Genomic DNA, 22,075 nt, shown 5'->3' on the forward strand with positions numbered 1-22,075 from the left:
GCTGTGAGGCAACAGCAGCTAAGTGCTGTTCTGCCTGCCTTCAGGCAGAATATTACACAAATCCACAGCCCATGTCTTTACAGCCAGTGGTGGAAGAAGTATTCAAATGTTCCCTTAAACAAACATCAACACTGAAGTATAAAAATACTAGTTTCAAGTAAAAGTCTTGTATTCATGGTTTATTTTTTTGCTTAAGTACAAAAGTATTGACATCAAAATATATTTGAAGTAGTCTACCAAACCTAAAACTACTCATTATGCTGAAAGGCACATTTCACATAGTATTGGATTATAATTACTGACACATTACTGTGTTCATCACTTTAATGTTGCAGCCAGTAAAGGTAGAACCAACATTAATTACCTATAAACTTATAATTTGAAGTACTTTATGAACTGCTGGGTAGCTTGTGAATTTCCCACCAGGGATCAATAAAGTTTTATATTTACACTGTTTGTATAAAACAGCAGAAAATGAAAACTGTCCCTGGTTTTTGGTAAAACTCTTTTTAGACTAGTGAAAAATAAAAGTATTTCCCATTAAACTAGTTCCTCATCGATGTGCCTGCAGTGAAATCAAATCCATTATTTGCTAAGTTTTATCAATGTCTATATCATCCCCTTGATTTTTAAAATCTCACAGTAACCTCCTGTTTATGTTTATGTGTGAAGAATTGTCCATGAATCCAAAGTTTTCTTTATAGGAATGTTTTATTCATACATTCATACAGTAATATATACAGCATAAATGACTTCTGAATAATAGGCTAGTGAGATAATACAGGGAGTGAATGTTTGGCCGACAGCGAGCCACAACCTGGAAGAATAGTGTTTTAAAAAGTTTGGTATTTGAAAATGATCCACAGAGCAGCATTCTACACGTGAAGCATTTTAAACCAGAAGAATCAGCTTGTTCACTTTCCCTCTGATCAAGATGTGTCGGAGCTGCTGTTCTGCACAGTGACACTAGAGGGCGGGCTGAGACTGTTTTCGCCTCACCTGCAGCAGAGGAGCAGTAAAATCAGCAGTTCTTCTCACTTCACCTGGCACTGCAGCGTCACAGTAATATTCATCTTCTTCTTCTGGAATAGTTTAATCCTGAAAATGACATTTTAGCAGCCAAAATTAAGTTGAACAGCATGAAACTGTTTGTGTTTGCAGTTCATCTTAGTGTCACTCTGTAATTTCAACGCTGCTGCAGAAACATGGACATCATACATGGAAAGAAATCACTTAGCAGCTGCGGCTGCACCGTGGCCTCCTGCCGCTCCTGAACTCTGTGAGCCCAGACATGTAGGTCTGAATTAGCGGGCAGCTAACAAGCAGAAAACTCCCAGCACAATGTGGATAGTGGCTGATATTTGATATTTAGTCCAAAGAGAAAGAAAATACCGTTCCAAGGTTTGTCATAACAAAGTGACTGTGGTTCTGTTCACAGCTGTCTTACAGTTTAAATATTTCTGAGGACACCAGCCTGTTGCCTTGGCTGAGGTCATCTCCACAAGCCTCTCAGTCTTTACGACTTTCAGTTCAGCCGACCGGTTCTGTGCGCTCCATCCCTCGTCCTCCTTTAGTCTCTTCAGTTTTTAGGGATATATTAAACCATATATAAAAATATCTGCACATCACATTAATGTTGCCTTGGTTCACAGCTCACAGCGGTTGTCAACAGTCTTGTAGCGGTCCATGATACCCAGGACATCCTCCAGAATGGATGGGCCCAGATCCAGGTCTAATCCTACCATAGACTCTGACCGGGACACACCGGTTGAGGCTGTGAGACTGGCCGGGTGGACAGCAGCACAGGGAGACTCGCTGTGTTCACTCCTCAGATCCTCGTTGCTCAGGTCAGCATCAGAGTCCAGGCTGAGGCCCCGGCAAACATCCAGGGGCCCGCAGCTTTCTGACATGGAGTCCTCAGAGGAGACCTCTGAGAAGGAGCCAGAGGAGGGGACGAGCCTGCGGATGGCGGGCTCCGACGCCAAGCAGTCGACCACCTCATTCTCACAGAGAGAAAGAGTCGGGTACTGCTGCCTGTGCCTGTCGGGCACAGAGCGTCCGGTCTCTGTCGGCTGCTGGTGGTGGTAGAAGTGGTTCTGCTGGGAGGGCAGAGAGGGAGGGGAGGGGTCGTCCAGGTGGAGGCGTGGTGGTTTGGGTGGAGCCTGTTCATGGGCAAACACTGGCACCGAGATGGTGGTCTTCAGCAAACTGGACGAGGAATGCTGACAGTAGTAACCATTGTGGGCGTAGCTGTGCGAGTCCTCCTTCACGGTGAGGCCTTCGTCCACGTGTCTCTCCACGCTGTGCGAGCGTGCGTGACCATTCTGTGTTCGGCTCAGTGATGGCAGCATGTCCATCTTACCCTGGAGGAAACCCACGTCTCCAAACATGTCACCCTCCCCTTCAAGCCCCACATGGGCACTGTGACGGACATCGCCCAGCGGGGGACTGATCATGTCCCCTGAGAGGACATCACGGAGCTTCACCTTCTTGCCTTTCTTGGGAGTTGTAGTTTTTAAATAAATGGGGGTCTTTGCTGGCATTTTGCTTTGCTGAGGTGATTGTCTCAAACTGTGTGCGCCCCTCAGGTCCACTCAGCGGCAGGATAGGCACCTCTGTGGGGCGAGGGGGCAGTCAGGTTCTCAGGGTGACCACAGTGAAAAGCAAGCCACAGATCACAAAGCAAATTCACTTGATAAGAAGCTGTCTCGGTTGTCTCCACTCCAGGCTGAGCGATCCGGGCTGAGCGGCTTATGTTACACAGTAGACAGGTATGTAGGTCAGGCAGTGCAGTGATAGCAACCCCAGGGTTGAGCCTCACGTTGACTCGGGAGACAAAGATGAAGGCCTTGACCTCAGATCAGCTCCATATCCTATCCAGCAAGCAGTGGGTCCTCATCTCTTCAGAACACACCCACTCTCTCTCATCCTTCTCCCCCCTCAGAAACAGAGGGATGAAAAATTCCCAGAAACTACAGGAATGTGACAGTCAAACACTGGAGATCTGTGAGGAGAAACAAGAGAGAAACAGGAGTCAGAAAGGGGCTGAAAGAGACGAAGAGAGGGAGGAAAGGCGTGGGGAGCTGGATGGGGTGAAGGGAGGAGGAGGGGGGAGATCGGGGGGAGAGAGGAATGAAGGCAGGAGCCAGAGGACATGATGAAAACACTCCAGGAATCCTGTTTGCAAAGAGGGGTCTCCTTGTCCAGAACTGTGTGAAAATGTGTGTGTGACACTGAGTCAATGAATGAGTCCAGAGCATTGGTCATGCATTCCCAAAGCACCCCCCCACCCCACCCCCCAGCTTAGCTAGTGGAAACACACATTACTGCTGGGTTTAAGCACGACTCCGTGTCCTCGTCCTGTGTGGCGTTAGTCAAGAACCTTCCTCTGTTTCCTGAGACAAACCCTGTGAATTATGGGATGACAGGCCTGTCACACCCGAGGGCTCTGTGACCGTGTGACCCCACCACCATCCCACATGCTCCTTCAGTGTTTAACTCTTTAAGCATAAAGCCCAGAAACTCTTCTGTGTTCAGGATTCAGAGGTTTTGTCACAAAATGTGATTCTGGACATTTTAAGAAGACGACCCCCGGGTTAGGAAAAGCAGAGTCTAGATTATAAGAATGCAGAGGCATAAAAACCACAGAAACCACAGACACCTGATAATGGATCATCACAAGTATCTGAGGATACGTTTTTAGTATTTTGGCTGGGACGTGCCACATGGTCCCATGGGGAGAGTACGCCCTGGTACCTGCTTCACTTTGAAATCTCATCATGTAAATACTATTGAAACAAATGTTAAATGCAACCAAATGATTGTAAAGTTCTGAGTAGCAGGAGGAGATGGTGGCTCCAGTCAAGGGACTGAGGCCATGTCTGTTGTAGTCAGCTCAGCGCTGACACACCTGGAGATTAAACTGAACTGGTCTGACCATTCTGGAGAAGGTGTTTCCTCTAACCTTATAGGATAGTCACCTTTATTGGCCAAGTATGTTACACAAGGAATTTGTTTCCAGTATAGAACCGATGGCAGCCATCTGTGGCGCCAACTCAACTGATGGCTCTAACATATGGGGGCAACGGGGGGGGGGTTCAGTGTCTTGCCCAAGGACACTTCAACATGTGGACTGCAGGCACTGAGATTGGAACCTTCCACCTTCCAGTTGGGAGATGACTGCTCTACCCACTGCACCACTGTCACCTCCCCACAGTTGGTTATTCTAACCATAACCACCAGTGGGGGTGCTACTAGAAACCGTTTTACCAGGGGGAACAGGTTTCAACACTCCACGCTCTGCAGGTTGGCGACATGTAGGTGCTGCTCCCGGGTCTCACTTGTAGCAAAGTATTTTTACACTATGGCGTTACTATGTTTACTTAAGTAAAACATCTGAGTACTCGTTCGGCCACTGGCCCGCTGCCATCATCAGATCACCACATAGTTTTGCTTTATGAACAAATACCTTCACAAGTAGTGACATCCGCATCAGCCTCCCTCAGATAACATCACTGTCTGGTTTGGCTCAGCAACCAAACAGGACAAGTACAGACTTCAGCGTCCTCCCCTCTGGACAGTATTACAGGTCACTGTGCACCAAAGCAACCAGGCACAAGGACAGTTTCTTCCCCAGGCCATCACTCTGATGGACACTTAACCAACGACAGTATAATTAGACAATAACCCTCAGTGCAATACCTGTAAATATACATGTACAGATTATAGAGACTTGTACAGGTCTCTAGCTTTAAGAACTCTGTTTTATCCCTATTTATCTCATTTCAATGAACATTCCTTTGTTGTCTGTATTGTTTACTGTCTGTTTATACTGCTTATTCTGCATTGTTTACTGGTTATTGGTGTTAATACTACTATTTTGTTATATTACACAGCCTTATGCTGGTTTACTGTTTGCACATTGAGAGACGATGTACCTGAGTCAAATTCCTTGTGTGTCCGTCACACCTGGCCAATAAAGCTGATTCTGATTCTGATGATATCAGTTTTTTGCACTGTGAGCGTGTTAGCATGCTAGTGTTAGCATTTAGTTCAATGTCCTGCAAAGGTTTTCACAGAGCCAGCAGCATGGCTGTAGGCTGACGGTGGAAAAACATCTGCTGAAATGTCACATCCAGAGACGATAGTCTGATAGACAATGTTTCAGCAGCTTAAATGTACAGGTTTTAATGCCAAGATCAACAAGCAAAAGCTTTTTCAAATTTCTAAAACTGCCATCAACAAGCAGAATAAATGAGTCAAACAGTTTTTTTAGATAAATTGCCCCAAATAATCTTACAGCGCTGTTAGTGCCACTCTTGACTTTTTCCATCTATTAACTATATCCATCTATCTCTAATCATAAACTTGATGAGAGATAATCAATTCTATCTATAAGTTATAATCCAAAGTGCTGTGAAAGGCCCGACAACCTGAGTGGTTTGGTTCAGGGACAAGCATTTATGGAAAAGTACTACAATGTAAAATACTCACAACAATACTTCAGCAAAATACAAAATGCCCTTTAAGTACCAAAAGTAAAAGTACTGGATTATTATTAGGAGCAAATGAAATGAATGCATTTTGTTTGAGTTGAGGTTTAACAGATTTAAATCCTAGTAGCAAACTATTCTATAAACTGGTGATGTTTTTATGTGAACTCTTAGTCTGTAAACTAGACGGTAGCTGTCTGAACTGGATCGAAGCACAGTCCTTGACTTAATGTTTCCATCACTGGCTGTCGGGGGAGGCGACGGTGGTGCAGTGGGTAGAGCCGTCGTCTCCCAACCAGAGCGTTGAAGGCTCGAATGTCGGTGCTGGCAAGACACTGAACCCCCCCGTTGCCCCCTGATGGTTAGAGCCATCGGTTCTGTACCAGAAACAAATCCCTTGTGTGTAACATACTTGGCCAATAAAGGTGATTATCCTTAATGGTGTAAAGAGAAACTGATACGAATCAGAAAATCAATACAAGAGTCAGATTGAAAAACCACAGACTTGAACCAAACAAGTTTTAAAAACGGTCTAAAAATCGATTTGGACTTCACAAACAGATCTTTGGCGAGTCTTCTGTTACTTCCTGCTCCCATCTTCATCTGTCTACACCTAATGACGACACTTCAGCTCTGCATTGCTCAACTCAACCCAATCCCGATTGTTCACTTCAGTTCGACCTCTCCTTATCGATATAGTTAGTTCATTAATACAAGCTGGATCCAAGCTGCAGGTCTGTAGAATTATTTATTTCACAGCAGCCGGTTTTCTGTGAACCCTATAAATGTGACCATTCTGGTTCAGTGGATCCAGAATAAGAAGTGGATCCAGATCAGACTTCGTGTGGTAGACGTTACCGGGTGTTATTGTACAGGTTTTGTCCAAGCCTCGTAGGCATTATGTAAAGAGTTAGAAGGAACAGTATTGAAACTGGTGAAGAACATCTTAAAAAAGGACATTTTTTTAAATTCCTGGATCCAGATGATGATTGGGATCAGCAACAAAATCCATTCATCACTTTAGTTCTGCTGTGAACAAACAAACTCCTTGGTGGAGATAAGACATCAGCTGTCTGTGCTTAGGCAGTAGTCAGCTACTCCATAAAAAGTTTTCACAGCTACTTGTACATGTCTAATCTTACTGGGAACATTTCAGTTTCAATGCACCATGTTCAGCCATTACGGTTCTCGGGTCTGAGTCCGTCAGTCGGTCACACACACACAGTCTGTCTAATCGCTGCTGCCCAACCTCTAATATTAAAAGTAATTGCCTTTAACCCTAAAACCATGTCTGAAGGCAGCCCCCCTGAAGACGTGGGGAGCAAACATGACTTCTCGTGATACCAAATACCGAGAAACTAGTTTATTTCTTTCACGCATCACTTTTCCTGGAAGCCTGAAACTGGGACACTGCTGATGATGCAATCCGCCACAGCAGAGGCTGATCTGACGTCTGTTTCTGCTCCCAGGCTCCGTTTGCTGCCTGCCTCCACCTAAACCTGTCATGGAGCCAGTGAACCACCCGTGAGCCCTGTCACCGTCCAGGACAAACGCATACAACGGAACACGCCTGAAACACGGCGGCACCGCTCCCTCCATGTCGCTATCCTCCGCAGACGCTCGCGTCATGCGTAATTGCGCACAGTAGGCGACTGTTGACAAAAAGCATTTTGTTTTGTTTTTTCCTAATCCGTTTGTTTTTAACCATTAGAGTAAGGCTGATTTCGCCTGACATCTAGCTGATATGTCTGTTTCTCCCATTGAGGCTGGGCTTCGGGTTGTGTGTGGCTTTATATGCGCGTTCACATCCTTTTCTAGTGACCAGTAAACTGTAGGTTCACAGCCACATAAAACCCCAGTGAGGCTACGTCTGAAGCAGTGATTCATCTTTTACGGGATGCTGAAAAAGATGTCTTACTACTGAAAACAGACTTTGGAAAGCATCACTGTATTTCCCTACCGACTGCAAGAAGCAGAAACTAAAACCGATCAACGCCTGATTCCACCCACTACAGTAGTTGATTTCCTCTCCGTCCGTGTCGGTTATGTAATCCTCTGAGATCACCCCTGGCCTCCTGAAGACGTTTCCTCCGGCTGACCGACTGGCACCAGTGGAACAGTCTAATCCACACACAGTCCAGCTACTTTGAGTCAGTCATACATGAAAGCTGCTGGTGCGCAGTGACCTTCATCCCGTGACAAACCAGTTTAAATATACGATCAGACTCGGCCGTTACAGCTACATTCTGCGGAGTCTGTCCTACAATACAGGCCAGTCTGAATCTCCATAAGCACTTACACTGTGTCCGATAGGTTCCTTCCCCCGATTACTGAAGAGTGTAGTCCTGGAGCGGCGCAGGTAGCCGTCACAGCCAGTCTGAGTCACTGCATGATTGTGTAATCATGTTTCCCTCCCTTCGGGGGAATTTCACGGTGGAACGGCCCAGGCGCAGTGGCGCACCAGGTCTGCTTCTGTAACACTTAGAAATTAAATCGTCACAACCCAAAGAGGCTGGGATTTCCCGTTATTTAGCCTTTAACCTAAACTGTGCGCCGAAGGCTGAAATGAATATACCTGCTCAACGCGTGTCACACAAAGCATCACGTTCACGTAACTTAAAAAGGCTGCAAGACTCAAAATGTGTGATGCCACTTTAGATGTTAGACTACAAAGTTGAGTGACGTCTACTTCGTGAAGAAATATCATGGAGTTCAGGTTTTTTTCTCCAATGAATCTACGCGACCAAGTGTGCGCGTTGAACCCCCAGGGAGTGTCCATGTAGCCGAGGTTTTCATCCTGACACTTTAAATGTTACACTAGCAGGTTTCTCCTCTTTTTGCTGTTCACAAGAAGCAGCGGCCACCGAACGACCACTGACCACAAAGTGCCAAAAGGAATCCCGGAATAACGTGCGTTTCATCGGTGACATTTACCTGCAAAATGAAGCGTCGTTCCGTCATTGTCATGGAAATAAAATCACGTCGTTTAGTCGTAACATCCACCGACACAGAGCTCAGCTTCACGCCTGCTGCGTTGTTTCTGTCTGCAGCGTCCAGGACGGAGGAAAGTCAGAAGAGGATCAGCTCCTGATCTGAGGAGAAGCGTAAGACCAGCTGGAACGCGCACGATGTCTGTCCGGTTAGGAATTTCACATTAAGACCTGCAGTGCTGTGACATTTTAATAAAAATGTTTAGGAAAGAGGGAGAAACACGGTGTAACTAAATAAAGTCATCTCCCTCACATTTCCTGTTTTCCCTGATTTTCTCTCCACTTCCTTTATGCGATATGGAAAAGCTGATAGTAAAAGGGTGGGTCTCTTATATACTGGCAACTCGAGACAATCAAACCTAATTTCACGTGTAGATTGAACAAAAAACAGCAAGTGTATGATTTTGTCAAATTCACCCAAACTGTGTGGTTTTATTTTAAAAGGAAACTTCCGGTGTTACACTGACTGGTTAGAGCCCAGATCCCAGGATCAGTAACCTGCTCATGGGTCTTTAGATCAGGCCTGGTGACCAAATTCACAGACAAGTTAAACTGATAATAAACTGGCAGCCCTTTTGATCAATGAGTGTGAAGCCATAAAGGGTCAAAGGGCAAAGGGTGGGAAATAATATCAGGATGTAGCCAAGGCAAAGGCCACCCCGGGGTCCTGTGGGTCCTTGTAGCACAGGCTGTCTCTCAGAGTCAAACTGTGTGAGAGAAAGTCCTGGTTTTCATTCTGTCCCCGTCATCCAGCCAATCAGAGAGCGGTCCTGCTGCTGACCTCCTGCTGTGACAGACTGCCTGGAGGTGATGAAGGCTTTGATCTGTGATTTGATGAGCAGCAGGCACAGATCTCTCCTCAGCTTTTGTTCAGAGCGTTTACCACAGTGGTACCCAGCGCCGCGGTTCTCGAGCCCAGGACTCAATTTCACTTGAGCTTGGGCACTGATGGTTCGGACGTGGACTCGGACTCAAGTGCTTACTGCATTCAGACTCTGGACAAGAGGATTCTGCTCTTTTTGTTTTATTTTGCTTTGATTTTTGCAACAGGCCATAATAATTGGGCACAAGGCAGTGATACTAAAACCTGTACCATGATGTATCTGGCACATTTCCACTGAAGCTTTCTAGAAATAATTTTGATCAACTCACTGAGCAATATGCTGATACAATACACTGTTAGAGTTTATCATCTCAGGATCTGATACTGGCAAACCGACAAATACCACGTCATTCACAGCAGTTATGGCTGATTCATTTGCACATCCACTGTTCAAAATATCCAAAAAAAAATCACATCATACTGTTCAATTCTAAGTAGTGTGTGTGTGTGTGTGTGTGTGTGTGTGTGTGTGTGTGTGCTTATGAGTTCATTCTTTTAGCTACTGTTTCACACACGCTGTGCCAGTAGTGTTTACTGTAGACCTTGATGACTCGGACTCCAGTATAGTGACTCGACTACAACACCGGTGGTTGCAACATAAGATACAATGAAAAGTGGGTTTGCAACAGAGCAAAGTTTAGAAAATCTTAATTTGTCTGCTCATAAAAAAATCAGCTGTGAGGTTAGTGTGGCAGTACAGTGTGTGTTACAGTCAGTCAGGACAACGACCACATGCTGTGTAGTTTTCCTTCATCTGGTCACAGAGTCTGAAATCTTTGTTCCATTTTGACATAAGTGCAGCTTATTGTTTGGCTAATGTCATGAACCAGCCTACAGCTGCAGCAGTCAGTCAACACAATGTTTACTTTGTTTACTGCAGCTGCTAAGTCTCTGCATTATAAGAAATAATTAGACAGGCCTTCAAGTTTTTACTGCTGTCTCACTGGAGACCTGCTGGAGGCACGTTGTGGGGCCCCAGGGCCCCCTCTGAGCATAATCACAGCCAGGTAGCAAGGATTTAACAAACAGAGAATGCAGACGTTTGCTCTTCATAGGTCGGCCGCATCTTGTTTACAGTTCCTGAGGGACGGCTGCAGGGCAAATTAAACCCACCCCCCCGGTACTCCTCCCCTGGCATGTGCTTTGTGCTTTTGTGCTGAAGCAGCATCACACAATAAAACTACACACCAGCAAAACAGCCTCCAAACAACCTGAGATGTTACTTTCAAAGTAGGAGTTCTGGCACAGCTTCAGCTTCCTCCACGGTACATGCACAGATGAGTGAGTGGGTCTACGGGTCACAGGACTAGGGTACCACGAAAGGACTGTCAACCTTTCTGTTGGAAAGGCAATAAAATTACTACGACAAAACAAAAATGAGAAATCCAGACAGCAAAATGAATATAAAAAGATACAAACCAAGTAGAAAGAGATGTTAACAACTAAAAAAGATACAAATCAGGTAAAAAAAACAGATGCAAAATAACTTCTAAAGGACACAACAGAAGACACACACTGACTATAGATCACATGGTTGCTCAGCCTTGGTCCTAGAAGTGTAGGAGGGGTGGGGGCTTTTGTCTCATGTGTCCGTGCATGTCTGGAGAAGAGAAAAAAGTCTGGACAGGTCAAAACTCCAGCAACACATAGTGCAGAGAACAACCTTTGCATGATGTCATGTCATAGCTTGGTCTGTGTTGAAGGTCTGACTGGGTTTCTTCAGGATCCATGAACGCTGAATTTTAAAGTTTCCAGGGAACTTTCTTAAAACCAGACCAGCGCAGAGAGAACACACACTCTTTATCTCTGTGAGTGTTTGAAGCAGACTGGAATGTGTAAACTAGATAAGCACAGAATTACTCCGGGCTCTGACAGATGTGGTTATATCACACTGGGGTGTACTCACACACACACTTTACATCAAAGCCCCTTTTCCATCTGCTGGTACCAGCTCAACTCGGCTCGCCTTTGGTAGCGGGTGCTTGGTTTTCCACCACAGATGGTCCCCTCTCAGTGTAGCTGGTTGTCATAGCAACACCGCATTTCACTGCCATGACGTCAGCAGCAACCAACGCAGTAACAACAGAGGACATCGAAGATCTGCTGCTCTCGATTCTCGGTATGTGGCTGTTTTTAGTTCGTACAGTAAAGTAGCGGTTAGCGTTGCCACGTCACCGTTTGGTATCACCTTAGCTCACTTGGAACCTCGACAGAGGTGATACCAAAAATAGCACCAGGTACCATCCCCAACATTTGACTGATGGAAGCACAAATAAGGCGAGTCAAGTCAGGTTCTTGTGTCAAAAAGTGTTCCCTCACCGAGATGTCTTTCCCCTGTTCAGAACTCCCCCCCTCAGTGGTTGTGGGTAGGATAGTGTTAGGATTCAGGTTAGGGGAAACAGATTTCGACACAACACCAGTCCCAGACGGTGGAAATGGGGCTCAAGTGCAGTATGAGGAGGGTCCATGTGAGGCTCCATGAGACCACTGTCATATGACTCACACACACCAGGCCCCATGGTGAGGATCAAGCCCCCCAAAGGGTTTTGCCTCATGCCAAGACCCCCAGAGAGACTGGAGCTTCTCCAGCACTGAGAGACACAGTGGGGGGTGTAGCTGTGTGTTGGGGTGTTTTCTCTGGCAGAGTTTAACAACAAGCACGAAGCTGTAGAAGGAGCAAAACGTCAGGACTAAAGACAAAGCTTACATTTGCCTCCTTTGTAACATGACTCCATGCAGGTCTTGTAAACAGCCAGAGCTGATCTGTCCTCTCTCATTGTAAGTTATTATGCAACTGACTCACTCAGCCAGGACTTAATCCGTCCCCATGAGACATGTAGTCTCACAGATTTCACAATAAGAGTGAAGATTAAGCAAACATTTCACTTTTGAATCATTTCCAGTCTCTTCCCAACAGGGAGGCCACAAAATGTGCAAGTCAGCAGCAACATCTCCAAGACCATCATGCTGAGCACAGGGTGTGTGTTCAGCCCATTGCTCTTCAAACTGTTGACCTATGACTGTGTCCCAACCTACAGCACCAACCACACTGTCAAGTTTCTGGATGACACGACTGTAGTTGGCCTCATTACCAACAACGATGAGGCCGACTACAGGAGTGAGGTGTGCCAACTGGTCCAGTGGTGTGAGGACAACAACCTCTCCCTCACTGTGGGGAAGACTAAAGAGATCATTGTGGACTTCAGGAGGAAACCTCTAAAGGACCCCCCACTGACCATCGACGGTGCTGTAGTGGAGAGAGTGAGCAGCACCAAGTTCCTGGGGGTGCACATCTCTGAGGACCTCTCCTGGACCAACACCACCACATCACTGGCCAAAACCGAGGCAAACGAAGAAGACCTAGTGCCCCACCCCCCATCATGCGCTCCTTCTATTGGGGCACCATTGAAAGCGTCATCACTGGCTCCATCACTGTGTGTTACGGAGCCTGTACTGCCTCCTGCAGACGGACCCTGCAACACATAGTGAAAACAGCCAGCAAGATCAGCGGCGCCCCTCTGCCTTCCCTTATGGACATCTTCAACACCCGCCTCACCTGCAGAACCATCAGCATTTCTGATGACACCTCCCACCCTGCACACTCCCACTTAAAGACTCCTGCCTTCAGGGAGAAGGTATCATAGTCTTCAGGCCAGACTTACAAACTGCTTCATCCAGCAGGCTGTGAGGACGCTGAACGCTGTCCATTACTCCCCCCTCTGCCCCTGGACTGTGACCCACCACAGAACATAAAGACTACCTCTGCTGGTTGCACAAACCCAGTACATTCCCTCTTCTTGTTATATTGCATGTAAATCTGCTGCTGTCGGTCATTTGCACTACTGTCACTGATTGTACAAGGTTTGAGTCATAGCCTATTAGGTTGTACTGTTTAGTTTTACCCTATTTACTTTAATTTAGTTTTCTTATTTGATTTTATCCTATTTTTATTCTAATTTTATTCTATTTTAGTTTCTTAAATAGTATGACATTCAATACTAGGTGAGAGAGAAACGCTATTTCGATTTTGAGTATGTCCTGCACATATGGTGAACTGACAATAAAAACTTTGAACCTTGAACCTTGGACCTCTTCCCAGAAAGTTTACTTACCTGCTGATCAAAACTTGGTATCAAACATAATTACCTCCGTCAGCTTCCACTTACATAGACGTGGTTTCCTCCCTGTGTGACGGTTTGTCAAAGCATGTGTGTAAATATTTTATACCTGCACCTCACTGACATAATTTTAAGCAGCATGAAGACATTCTAGATGTTTTGAGCATCCTGGTGCTTATTATCCCACGGCTGAGACTTACAGCATGGCTCTGAACTACAAAACGAGACAATAAAAGTCCCTTCGATTTAAACGGTGTTGTAGTGATGCACTCATATGTCGGTGCAGTAATATGTATCAGGGTGCAACGCTGGGATTTGTCTTATAGGTGAAAGAATGATGATAATTAGAGAATTTGTTAGAGGTCATTTTAGTTTAGATTCTTTGGTTGTTGTCTTCTCTCTTGTGTCATTATCTTATTCTGGATTAACGTCCTAAAGAAATTCATCAGATAGATTGTCTAGATAAATCAGACTTAAAGTCGCTTTACAATACTCTGGCCTCAGTAGTTTTGATCTGCGTAACCTAACACCTGGACACCCAGCGCACAGTGGCTCCATTTCCGAGCAGTGAAAGTGCGACATACAGCTGAGACGCCAAGTGACCTCAGGAATTCTGGGAATCTGTGAGTAAATGATGCTCCATGTGTTTCCCTTTACTTTGTGACTGAAGCAAACTGCAGAGCCTCGGGGATGAACAGCTGAAGGACAAGGGAGAAAAGACCAAACAAACACACAGAAGGATGTGTGTGTGTGTGTGTGTGTGTGTGTGCGGGGAGGGGTCCAGACAAGGAAAAGAGGAAAAAGAGTGTAAACAAGCCCAGAGACACACAAATAATAACAACCAGAGTGAAAAGGGAGAAAGAGAACAGAGGCCCTCTGATCAAAGACAGGAAGGGCGGAGGTTTCCAGATGTGCTGCTGCATCAGAGGAAGGTGATAATCTCTTCTTGTGACCTCTGACCTACAGTCACCCCACTTCTATATGACTTCCTAGATTTCTAATAAAGAGCTCTATTATAAAGTGAGATGGTCACCATTTCAAAAAAGACACAAAGAGGAAGAATGAAATTAAAATGTTAAAGTTTAAAATAGATGAATAGCATCGCTACAAACCTTGATGGCTGCTTTAGACATTTATTAGACCTAACGTTCAAATTTGGATCATTGTAAAGCCATGTTCATATTATTGCAGATAAATGAAGGTGTTGCACGTGTGTGGTCGGTGCAAAGACTCAAATAAAAAACTCGGGTGGGTGCTGTACAAAATGGTGCCACCTTAGCTAGAATGCTAATGTTGCTAGCACTAGAACAATCTTGGTAGCTGCACTTGCGTGCTGATATTTCACCAACTAAACAGCTTGTCTCTCTTTATCTGGTCTGGACATGAGGGTCGTATGTTACTGTACAGTTTGAGAAGTTCAGAAACACAAGCAGGCTAATTAGTTTCTTATCAGTTCAAGCTGTGCAACTCAGAAAGGATCCATCAGAGGTCAGGAGTATGACAGAAGATCTGTTTTTGCAACAGAAGCAATATTTTCTTTTATTATCAGACTAGACTTGTTAAAGATTATAATACAGCACTGAGGCAAGCCATTTCATCACTCACAAAAGAGTTTCCATCTGTGCCACTTTGGTTCAGCGGTGACATGGATAAATTAGCCAGCCGCCTCAGCTTTCACAGCTTTCAGCTTGGGCCCATGGGGGAAAGTTAAGTGGGAACTGGGCTTCCTTACAGACCGAGACTATAAATGCAGTGCAGCTCATCCAGCAGTGTTTTCCCGATACTGAGGCAGTGGTGGAAAGCAAAACAATGAATGATGTAAGAGGCCTGAGGGCAAAATAACACAGGACACAGTAAATGTGTCCGATCGAGCCTCCAGATACTGAACTATGAACATGAACTCTTCACAGGGTAAAACACTCCCTGACACGTGAACTGTAGCTGCACAGTGCGCTTATTTAAAAGCACATGAATTATTGCACTCCACAAAGCTTTGGCACACTCCACCTCTCTTTGACACACACACAACAGACTCAGAGACGCACAACAACAACATGTTTAACTCATTCCCTGCCCCTCCCTCCTAGCTGCCCCCAACCAGGCCTGATCCGCCGCCTTTCTGGCCTCCTTCCGTTCCCACAGTCCTCCCCTCTTCTCCTTTGGCCTCCTTGCGCTCCTCCCTCTCTCCCCTCTCCCTCCTCTCTCCTCCCTCTCCTCTGCATTAAGGCTCAGGGTTTGTCTCTGGAACAAACACACACAAACAGACAACAGAAAAGAAAAGGGGAAGGGCAGCTGTCAGATGGAAGACTTTCTCCTCTGACTCGCTGCGAGACAGCTAGTAGGTGCTTTTCCATGATGTCAAACGTCTTGTTCAAGACTTGATTTTTTGGGGGTAAAGATCAGTTTATGTTAATAGGCTGTCGGGTTTATGGTGCAAACATAGTGCATGGATCTGTGTGTGACAGACAGACTAGACCTGGGAACCTTAATGGCTAAACAGCAAGACAAACAAATGCCCGGCTCATGGCTCGTTGATCCTGGGAAGCTTTCAATGGGGCTAAGGTGTGTGTATGAGTGTGTGTGTGTGTGTGTGTGTGTGTGAACGAGAGAGTTTGTGTTCGAATGTCTATTTGCAAAAGCAACAAGATTTTAAGTGACAGTGGGAAATTTGGCAGATGGAGACTAAAAACTGTCACCAGTGTTTATCTCAGTAAAACATCAGACTTGAAAAGTGTTTATGTGTGTGCACTGAAGTGTGTTCATGTGTATTTGTATGGCTAAACTTTCTGAGGACCACGTTGAGTTCTGTACCATGGAAGTAAGGACATTTTAGCTGGTCCTCACTCTGACTCCCCTTCACTGGCTGTTTGAGGGTTCAGACTTGGCGTTAGGGTTCAGGGTAGAATCAGGGGTTAGGCCTGGGGTTGTGTATGACACTGACAATACAAAGTGTTTATCTCCACTGACAAAAAACACTTGAGAGAGGTGAGTCCAAAATCTGGCACCAATGTTTACCCCAGGATTAAATGTGTGTGTGTTATTGTGGCCATGACTTTGGGACCATGCCAGCCGTGGTCAGTTTTAAATTTGTCCTGTGGTTTGGTTCAGTCCACAACAGGAAGTCAAGATGTTGATGTTGGAGTCTCTGGGAACGGAGGACGTCGATGCCTGACACACCCCCACAAGCTGTATCGGCGTCATTTGAAATAGCTCCCCTGAGCCAAATTAAACTGAGCGCTGCAGTGGGTGAAGTGAATTTCAGAGCCCCGGAGCCAGAAAGGTAAAGTGGTTCACATCTCCACCCATGACGCCTGCTGACTGAGCAATTAGGTGTCTTTGAAGGCCAGTGAAAGTCTTTTCAGGTGGCGTGGTGTGGGACGCTTTGTGCTGGGCCATTCCTGCAGTCGGGGGAAATGCAATGGTTATGTCATAGGCCAGATTATTGAGTGAAGCCCCCCAACCCCGTCAGCCTATTTAATCCTGAGTCAGGAATTTCTGAAAGGTACAAAAATCGTGATCATCACAATATTTTTCAAGTGGTTACAAGAACTACAGTTGTTTCCATAACCAGCACATCAACCAGACAGAATTTAATATTAAAACAACTGAATTCACAAATGAACAAGACAGGAATCTACAGCCATGCTAGTAGATCTGTCATTTGGCACAGCAGTGCTTTGAGCTAAATGCTAACATTAGCATACCTACATGCTCACAGTGAAAATGTCAACAAGCACGTTTTACAGGTGTGTTAACTATGGTCGAATTAGACATTTCACCGGATGACGACACCACATGAAACGTTAAGGGGTCACCAAAATGATTAGGCTTCCTCATCTGGGAACCATGAATGTGTGTAACAGATGTTGTGCCAGTCTGTTTCACTCTGCAACTAAAATCTAGGAATCCCCCAAATTCATAGAAAGATTTAACTATAAACCTAAAATGTCAACCTCATGGTGGCGCTAGGTGGAAAAGACACAAACCCAGTGTGATTACACATCTAACCGAGCTCCCAAGTCAGAGCAGGAGAAGGTTTAGAGCTCCTCCTGTTTAATAAGTAAAAATCTACCATCATTGCCTTATTCCTCAGAAGTATCTTTCCCCTCATTCCCATTTTCTCTGCCAGCGTTGAATAAACATTAACTTAAACAGCTCGAACACCGGCGCCACAGTCTAATAAAACCTCTCAGGTGACAGTCACCACATGGTTAATCACTCACTTCATATACCAGAGGACAAAAACAGTTGTGCAAGCTTCATTAGCATTAACTGATCAAAAGCAGCAGAAAAGAACCAAGGTTCACCATAGTGCAGATGTTTACAGATTTTCTACAAATATACAGTGCATACAACAGGACATTAGCAGGTTTCACCAGCGCAGGCCATCGCAAATCACTCAGCTCGTCCATGATGACAATAACTTTTGATTCAAGGATGATTATATTGTACAAAGGAAAAAGTTAGCAGTGTGGGTTTCCAGCAGACACAGGCCGACAGGCTGGCTGGGCCCTGATGAGAATATCATGTTCCTTTTAGTTCCCTGTTTAGTTAGTGAAGCGATCCATCACAGAGGAGAAACGGGCCTGTCCCAGTCTGACCAATATGGAGACAGGAAAACAGGAGGAGATATGGAAAGAATTTGTTTTGATGAGAGCGAGGACAGTGACCGTCAAGCCATGGATGGAACGCATGGACCTGAACTGCTGTAGCCTCAGGGCAAACAGAAAGGAAGGAAAGGAGAGAGAAGGAGACGAAAAGGTCAAGGAAGGAAAGCAAAGTTAAAGAGAGGAAAGGAGGAGTCTTCCCGGGATGAGAGCAGCAGTGGCTGGAATTCTTCAGACAGGGACAGGAAGCAGTGGTGTGTTGCTGGTTCTGTGGAGGGGTAACAGTGTTCATCCCATGCTGAGATTCTCTGAGGCTGTCAAGCCTGCAGTTCCCATGTAGCACTGACACACTCACACTTACACAGAGGAACATAAGTGATGACTGCGCTTCAGCGTTTCCAGAGACTGTGTCCACATTAACCTGGAGAATGAATTTCTGTCCACGCTTGGGTTTTTCAGATGTGCTGTAATCTACACACTAGCAACTGATCCTTCAACAGGGCATTTTGTTTTACCCAAGGTCCAAATATTTATTTTATAAACATGTAATAAATATTTTAGCTGCCTGAGGGAAGTAACCGTCTCTCTGCTGCTCAGTGCCGGTACCAGGTGGGTGACAGGTTCTTGGGGGCCTATACTGGAGGTAAGCAGGCCCAGTTGGGGCCACCTGACGTGACCATCTGGGTGAGGTAAGCAGGCCCAGTTGGGGCCACCTGACGTGACCATCTGGGTAAATAAACACAGTATAAACAAAGATCGGCTGGACAGCTCTATCACAAAGGCCTCATTCACTGAGTTTAGGTTTCCATTCGGGATATAAAATATAATATTCGTGTTAGTTGATGCAGCTGACGTTTGAGCCCCCCCCCCTCGTGACATGCACGTCTCACTGATACAACAGTCACGTCCCAACACAGTGGGGGCAACACAGTGGTGGTGCTTTATCAGCTGAGGCTCCAGCACACCCTGCTGCTACTCGTCTGCTTAAGGGGATGATAAAACAACTTATATAAGACAAAGTGAAAACACTGTGTAGGTTCTGTACGGTATAATATCACATGTTAACAGCTGTGTGCTCCAAGGGGATTTGTTAGGTTTTCCTAGACCTGATTATGTAAAGTACCCTGAGACACTTGTTGTTGAAAGTCCGTCTGACAGTCCTGTTTCTCAGCCCCACTGTCTCCCAACATAATGAGACAGACAGACAGGGATTCAGAGGCAGGAATTTACATCCCTACAGTTTTGGTATTCAACAGGCGCTCTTATCTAGAACTTCTTACAAGGAACAACTCACAGAGACAGACAGACTCCCAGAGTGGAGAGCGTGGGCGCCGTCGAGAGAAAACCATTACAGTGTCTACTGGTGTTTTCTGTTTGACGCAGATGACGGCATAAGCTCAGCTACTGTTACTGTAAGTGCAGTTTAACTGTTTCTGAGCAAAGCAGGTCTTTAACTGCACGTCCTCTGGGTGGAATAAATCTCCATTATTTCCCACCCTCCTCTATGTAAACTGCAGCGTGTGGGAACGTTTTGTGGTGTTGTGACATTTACGAGGCAGCGATTCCAAGGATAATGAGACAGACAGGAACAGACAGGCATAGAGAGACAAAACACATTTTTCTAAATGGAGACTGAAGGTTCATCATCAACGCCCCCACAAGTGCAGAAGCAGCACTGCAGCAGACAGACCGTGAACCTCCGAATCCCAGGCCAAGTCATCCTCTTAGGGGATCACACCTTCTATATATAGACTCACCACAGGCAGCTTCCCCGAACAGGGAGCTAAGCAGATTACTGATCAAAGATACAGAGAACTGGTTCACAAGTTGTTTCAGGGACATCTGGGAAAACACCACAAGTGAAATGTTACAGGTGAACACAAAAATGGGCCCAGTATAGTTTCTAAACCAGTGCTGCACATGGACAGACACAGGCAGACAGACTTTCCTAATCCTCAAAAGAACATTCAGGTGTTACAGTCAATACGTCAGTAAGGGCGTTCTACAGCTGACTGATAATCAGTTTTCTTTTGATTGTGTGATAAGAGTCCACACACAGTATATCCAAGGGAGTGTGTAGGCGTATAAATATAGTGTGTGCATGTGGTTTTATACATGTTCTTCTGAGTAATTTTAACAGGACTGTTAAAAACTATTTTGGTTATACGAGCTGTACCAAATAAACCAATCCACCCAAAAGGTACAAAACATATTAAACTTTAACCCTTTCAGCTGCTCAGTGTCTGACAGTTGTTATATTTACTTACCATATGTCCAAAATCCAAGTGGAACGTCAAACACTGTCATACACTCATTTTTTTTCTGTGGTGCTTTAAGTCAAAACAAAGCTGAAGCCCATGTGACACACCTCTATAGAAGTCATGTTTGCACAGTGCAGGAATCCACTTGGCTAAATTACAGACATCTTCAGGATTTGAGCGTGTCAGAACAGTTCTAAGGAAGAAAGTGATTCATGCCTGGGGGTTAGACCTGCCCACTCTGCTCTGGCCTCAGCTCACATCACACCAGCTGCTCTGACCTTCCACTGAGTTCATGAAGCAAACCGTCAAGCTAATTTCTCATTAAACACATATTCATCTTGTTTCTGTGGCAGTTTCCAGCATTAGTTAGTGTTTGGTTACCATGTGGTGTTAGGAACAGCTGGTGCTTGCTGTGCTGGTTTACAAATCCCCAGTAGGACGGTTGTTTTTAGCTGTTGGGCTGCTTACTTTCTTACCCACGTGACTTATGTTCAGTTACAGAAAAACTTAAAACTCCAGCAGCTCCTGGCCTTCATCAGACTGCCACAGGTCAAAACCTGCTGGCCTTGCAGTAAAGCTGTTCTAGATACTGCAGATATTGCTGGTTTTCTGACCTTTTCTGTTTGTTGCCTTGGCAGTGGGTGAGGCTTTGCCACCTGGTTTTGTTTTGTCACTGTTTAGCGAGACTCAGAAGGATAATTAATAACACACATAGAGCACCATGTCACACGTCAGTGAGTTTCCATTTTGTCACTGCCTCCAAATGTAAACATCATTAGTTATTTCTGAATCTTTTAGAAAAGGGCTGTAAATTCCTTGTGATAGTGAACGACGCTTCCAGTACTTTGTAGACTCCATGATGAATAACACCTGCTCAAAAGGCCAAAGGAGGTGCAGCTAGATGGGTGTAGCCAATAAACTGGCAGCTCAGTGACGGTCTGTGTGCACGAGGAAGCCCTTGAAACACTGGATGATTAGTTTGTTTTTCTGGAGCCAGTGTCACAGGATGGAAGGGGGGCAGGAAGTGACTCACAGGAGGATCATAGTGAACCCGGAAAGAGGCGGCGCGCTGCAGGCGTGCTGATCCAACCCCACCAGTGGGCAAGCCACGATTCGCGCAGCTTCAATCAGTGGAAGTCTAAAGATAGCAAGGAACAATATCAAAAAAAGCCGAGGGTGACACTGCAGCTTGTGAATGACGACGGGATTCTGGGTCAAAGTGCATTTGCAGATAGTTCATGATTTAGCTGGAGAAGCAGATGAGCAGGACGCCGGAACAGAGCGTGGAAAGAAAGACCCCCACCCTCCTGAACAGTCCTGCTTCACTAAACCCCACTGCCTGCTTCTCTAAGCGGCTTCAAACAAGCATTAGTGGTTCTGCCAGTTCTAAATTCAGAAGTAATAACACCACACAATCCCTTTCCAAGTGCATATTTTAGATCATAAGATCAAACAGGTTTTTACTTTATCCAGCCACGATGACAGACACGGCAGCGTGCACATCTTTAGCTGCTGCCAACAGACCGGTGTCAGTGTGAGGCTGCTGCAGGCTCCTCACCTCACACCGTGCACAGCTGGAGACACCATGTTGACATCCCGACTGTTCCTGAGGCTAAAATCTGTTCATTTTGATCTCTGGCTTCAGAAGCACGGCAGATATAATCTGAATCACCTGAGGTAATAAAAATACAGACAACATAATTTGAAGCGGTTGGTCATGTATT

At 45.5% G+C, this 22,075-nt stretch overlaps 1 protein-coding gene across 1 annotated transcript; it reads right to left on the reverse strand.

Annotated features, from left to right (window-relative positions):
• Nucleotides 1–690: 690 nt before the first annotated feature.
• On the reverse strand, nucleotides 691–2,745 carry LOC109973566 (cdc42 effector protein 3). Its single transcript, XM_020623255.1, has one exon. The coding sequence runs from the start codon at nucleotides 2,541–2,543 to the stop codon at nucleotides 1,647–1,649; it is 897 nt and encodes a 298-aa protein (XP_020478911.1). The 5' UTR covers nucleotides 2,544–2,745; the 3' UTR covers nucleotides 691–1,646.
• Nucleotides 2,746–22,075: the final 19,330 nt, after the last annotated feature.

This window comes from Monopterus albus, unplaced genomic scaffold, assembly GCF_001952655.1.
Source record: "Monopterus albus unplaced genomic scaffold, M_albus_1.0 scaffold294.1, whole genome shotgun sequence".
Taxonomy (NCBI): domain Eukaryota; kingdom Metazoa; phylum Chordata; class Actinopteri; order Synbranchiformes; family Synbranchidae; genus Monopterus; species Monopterus albus.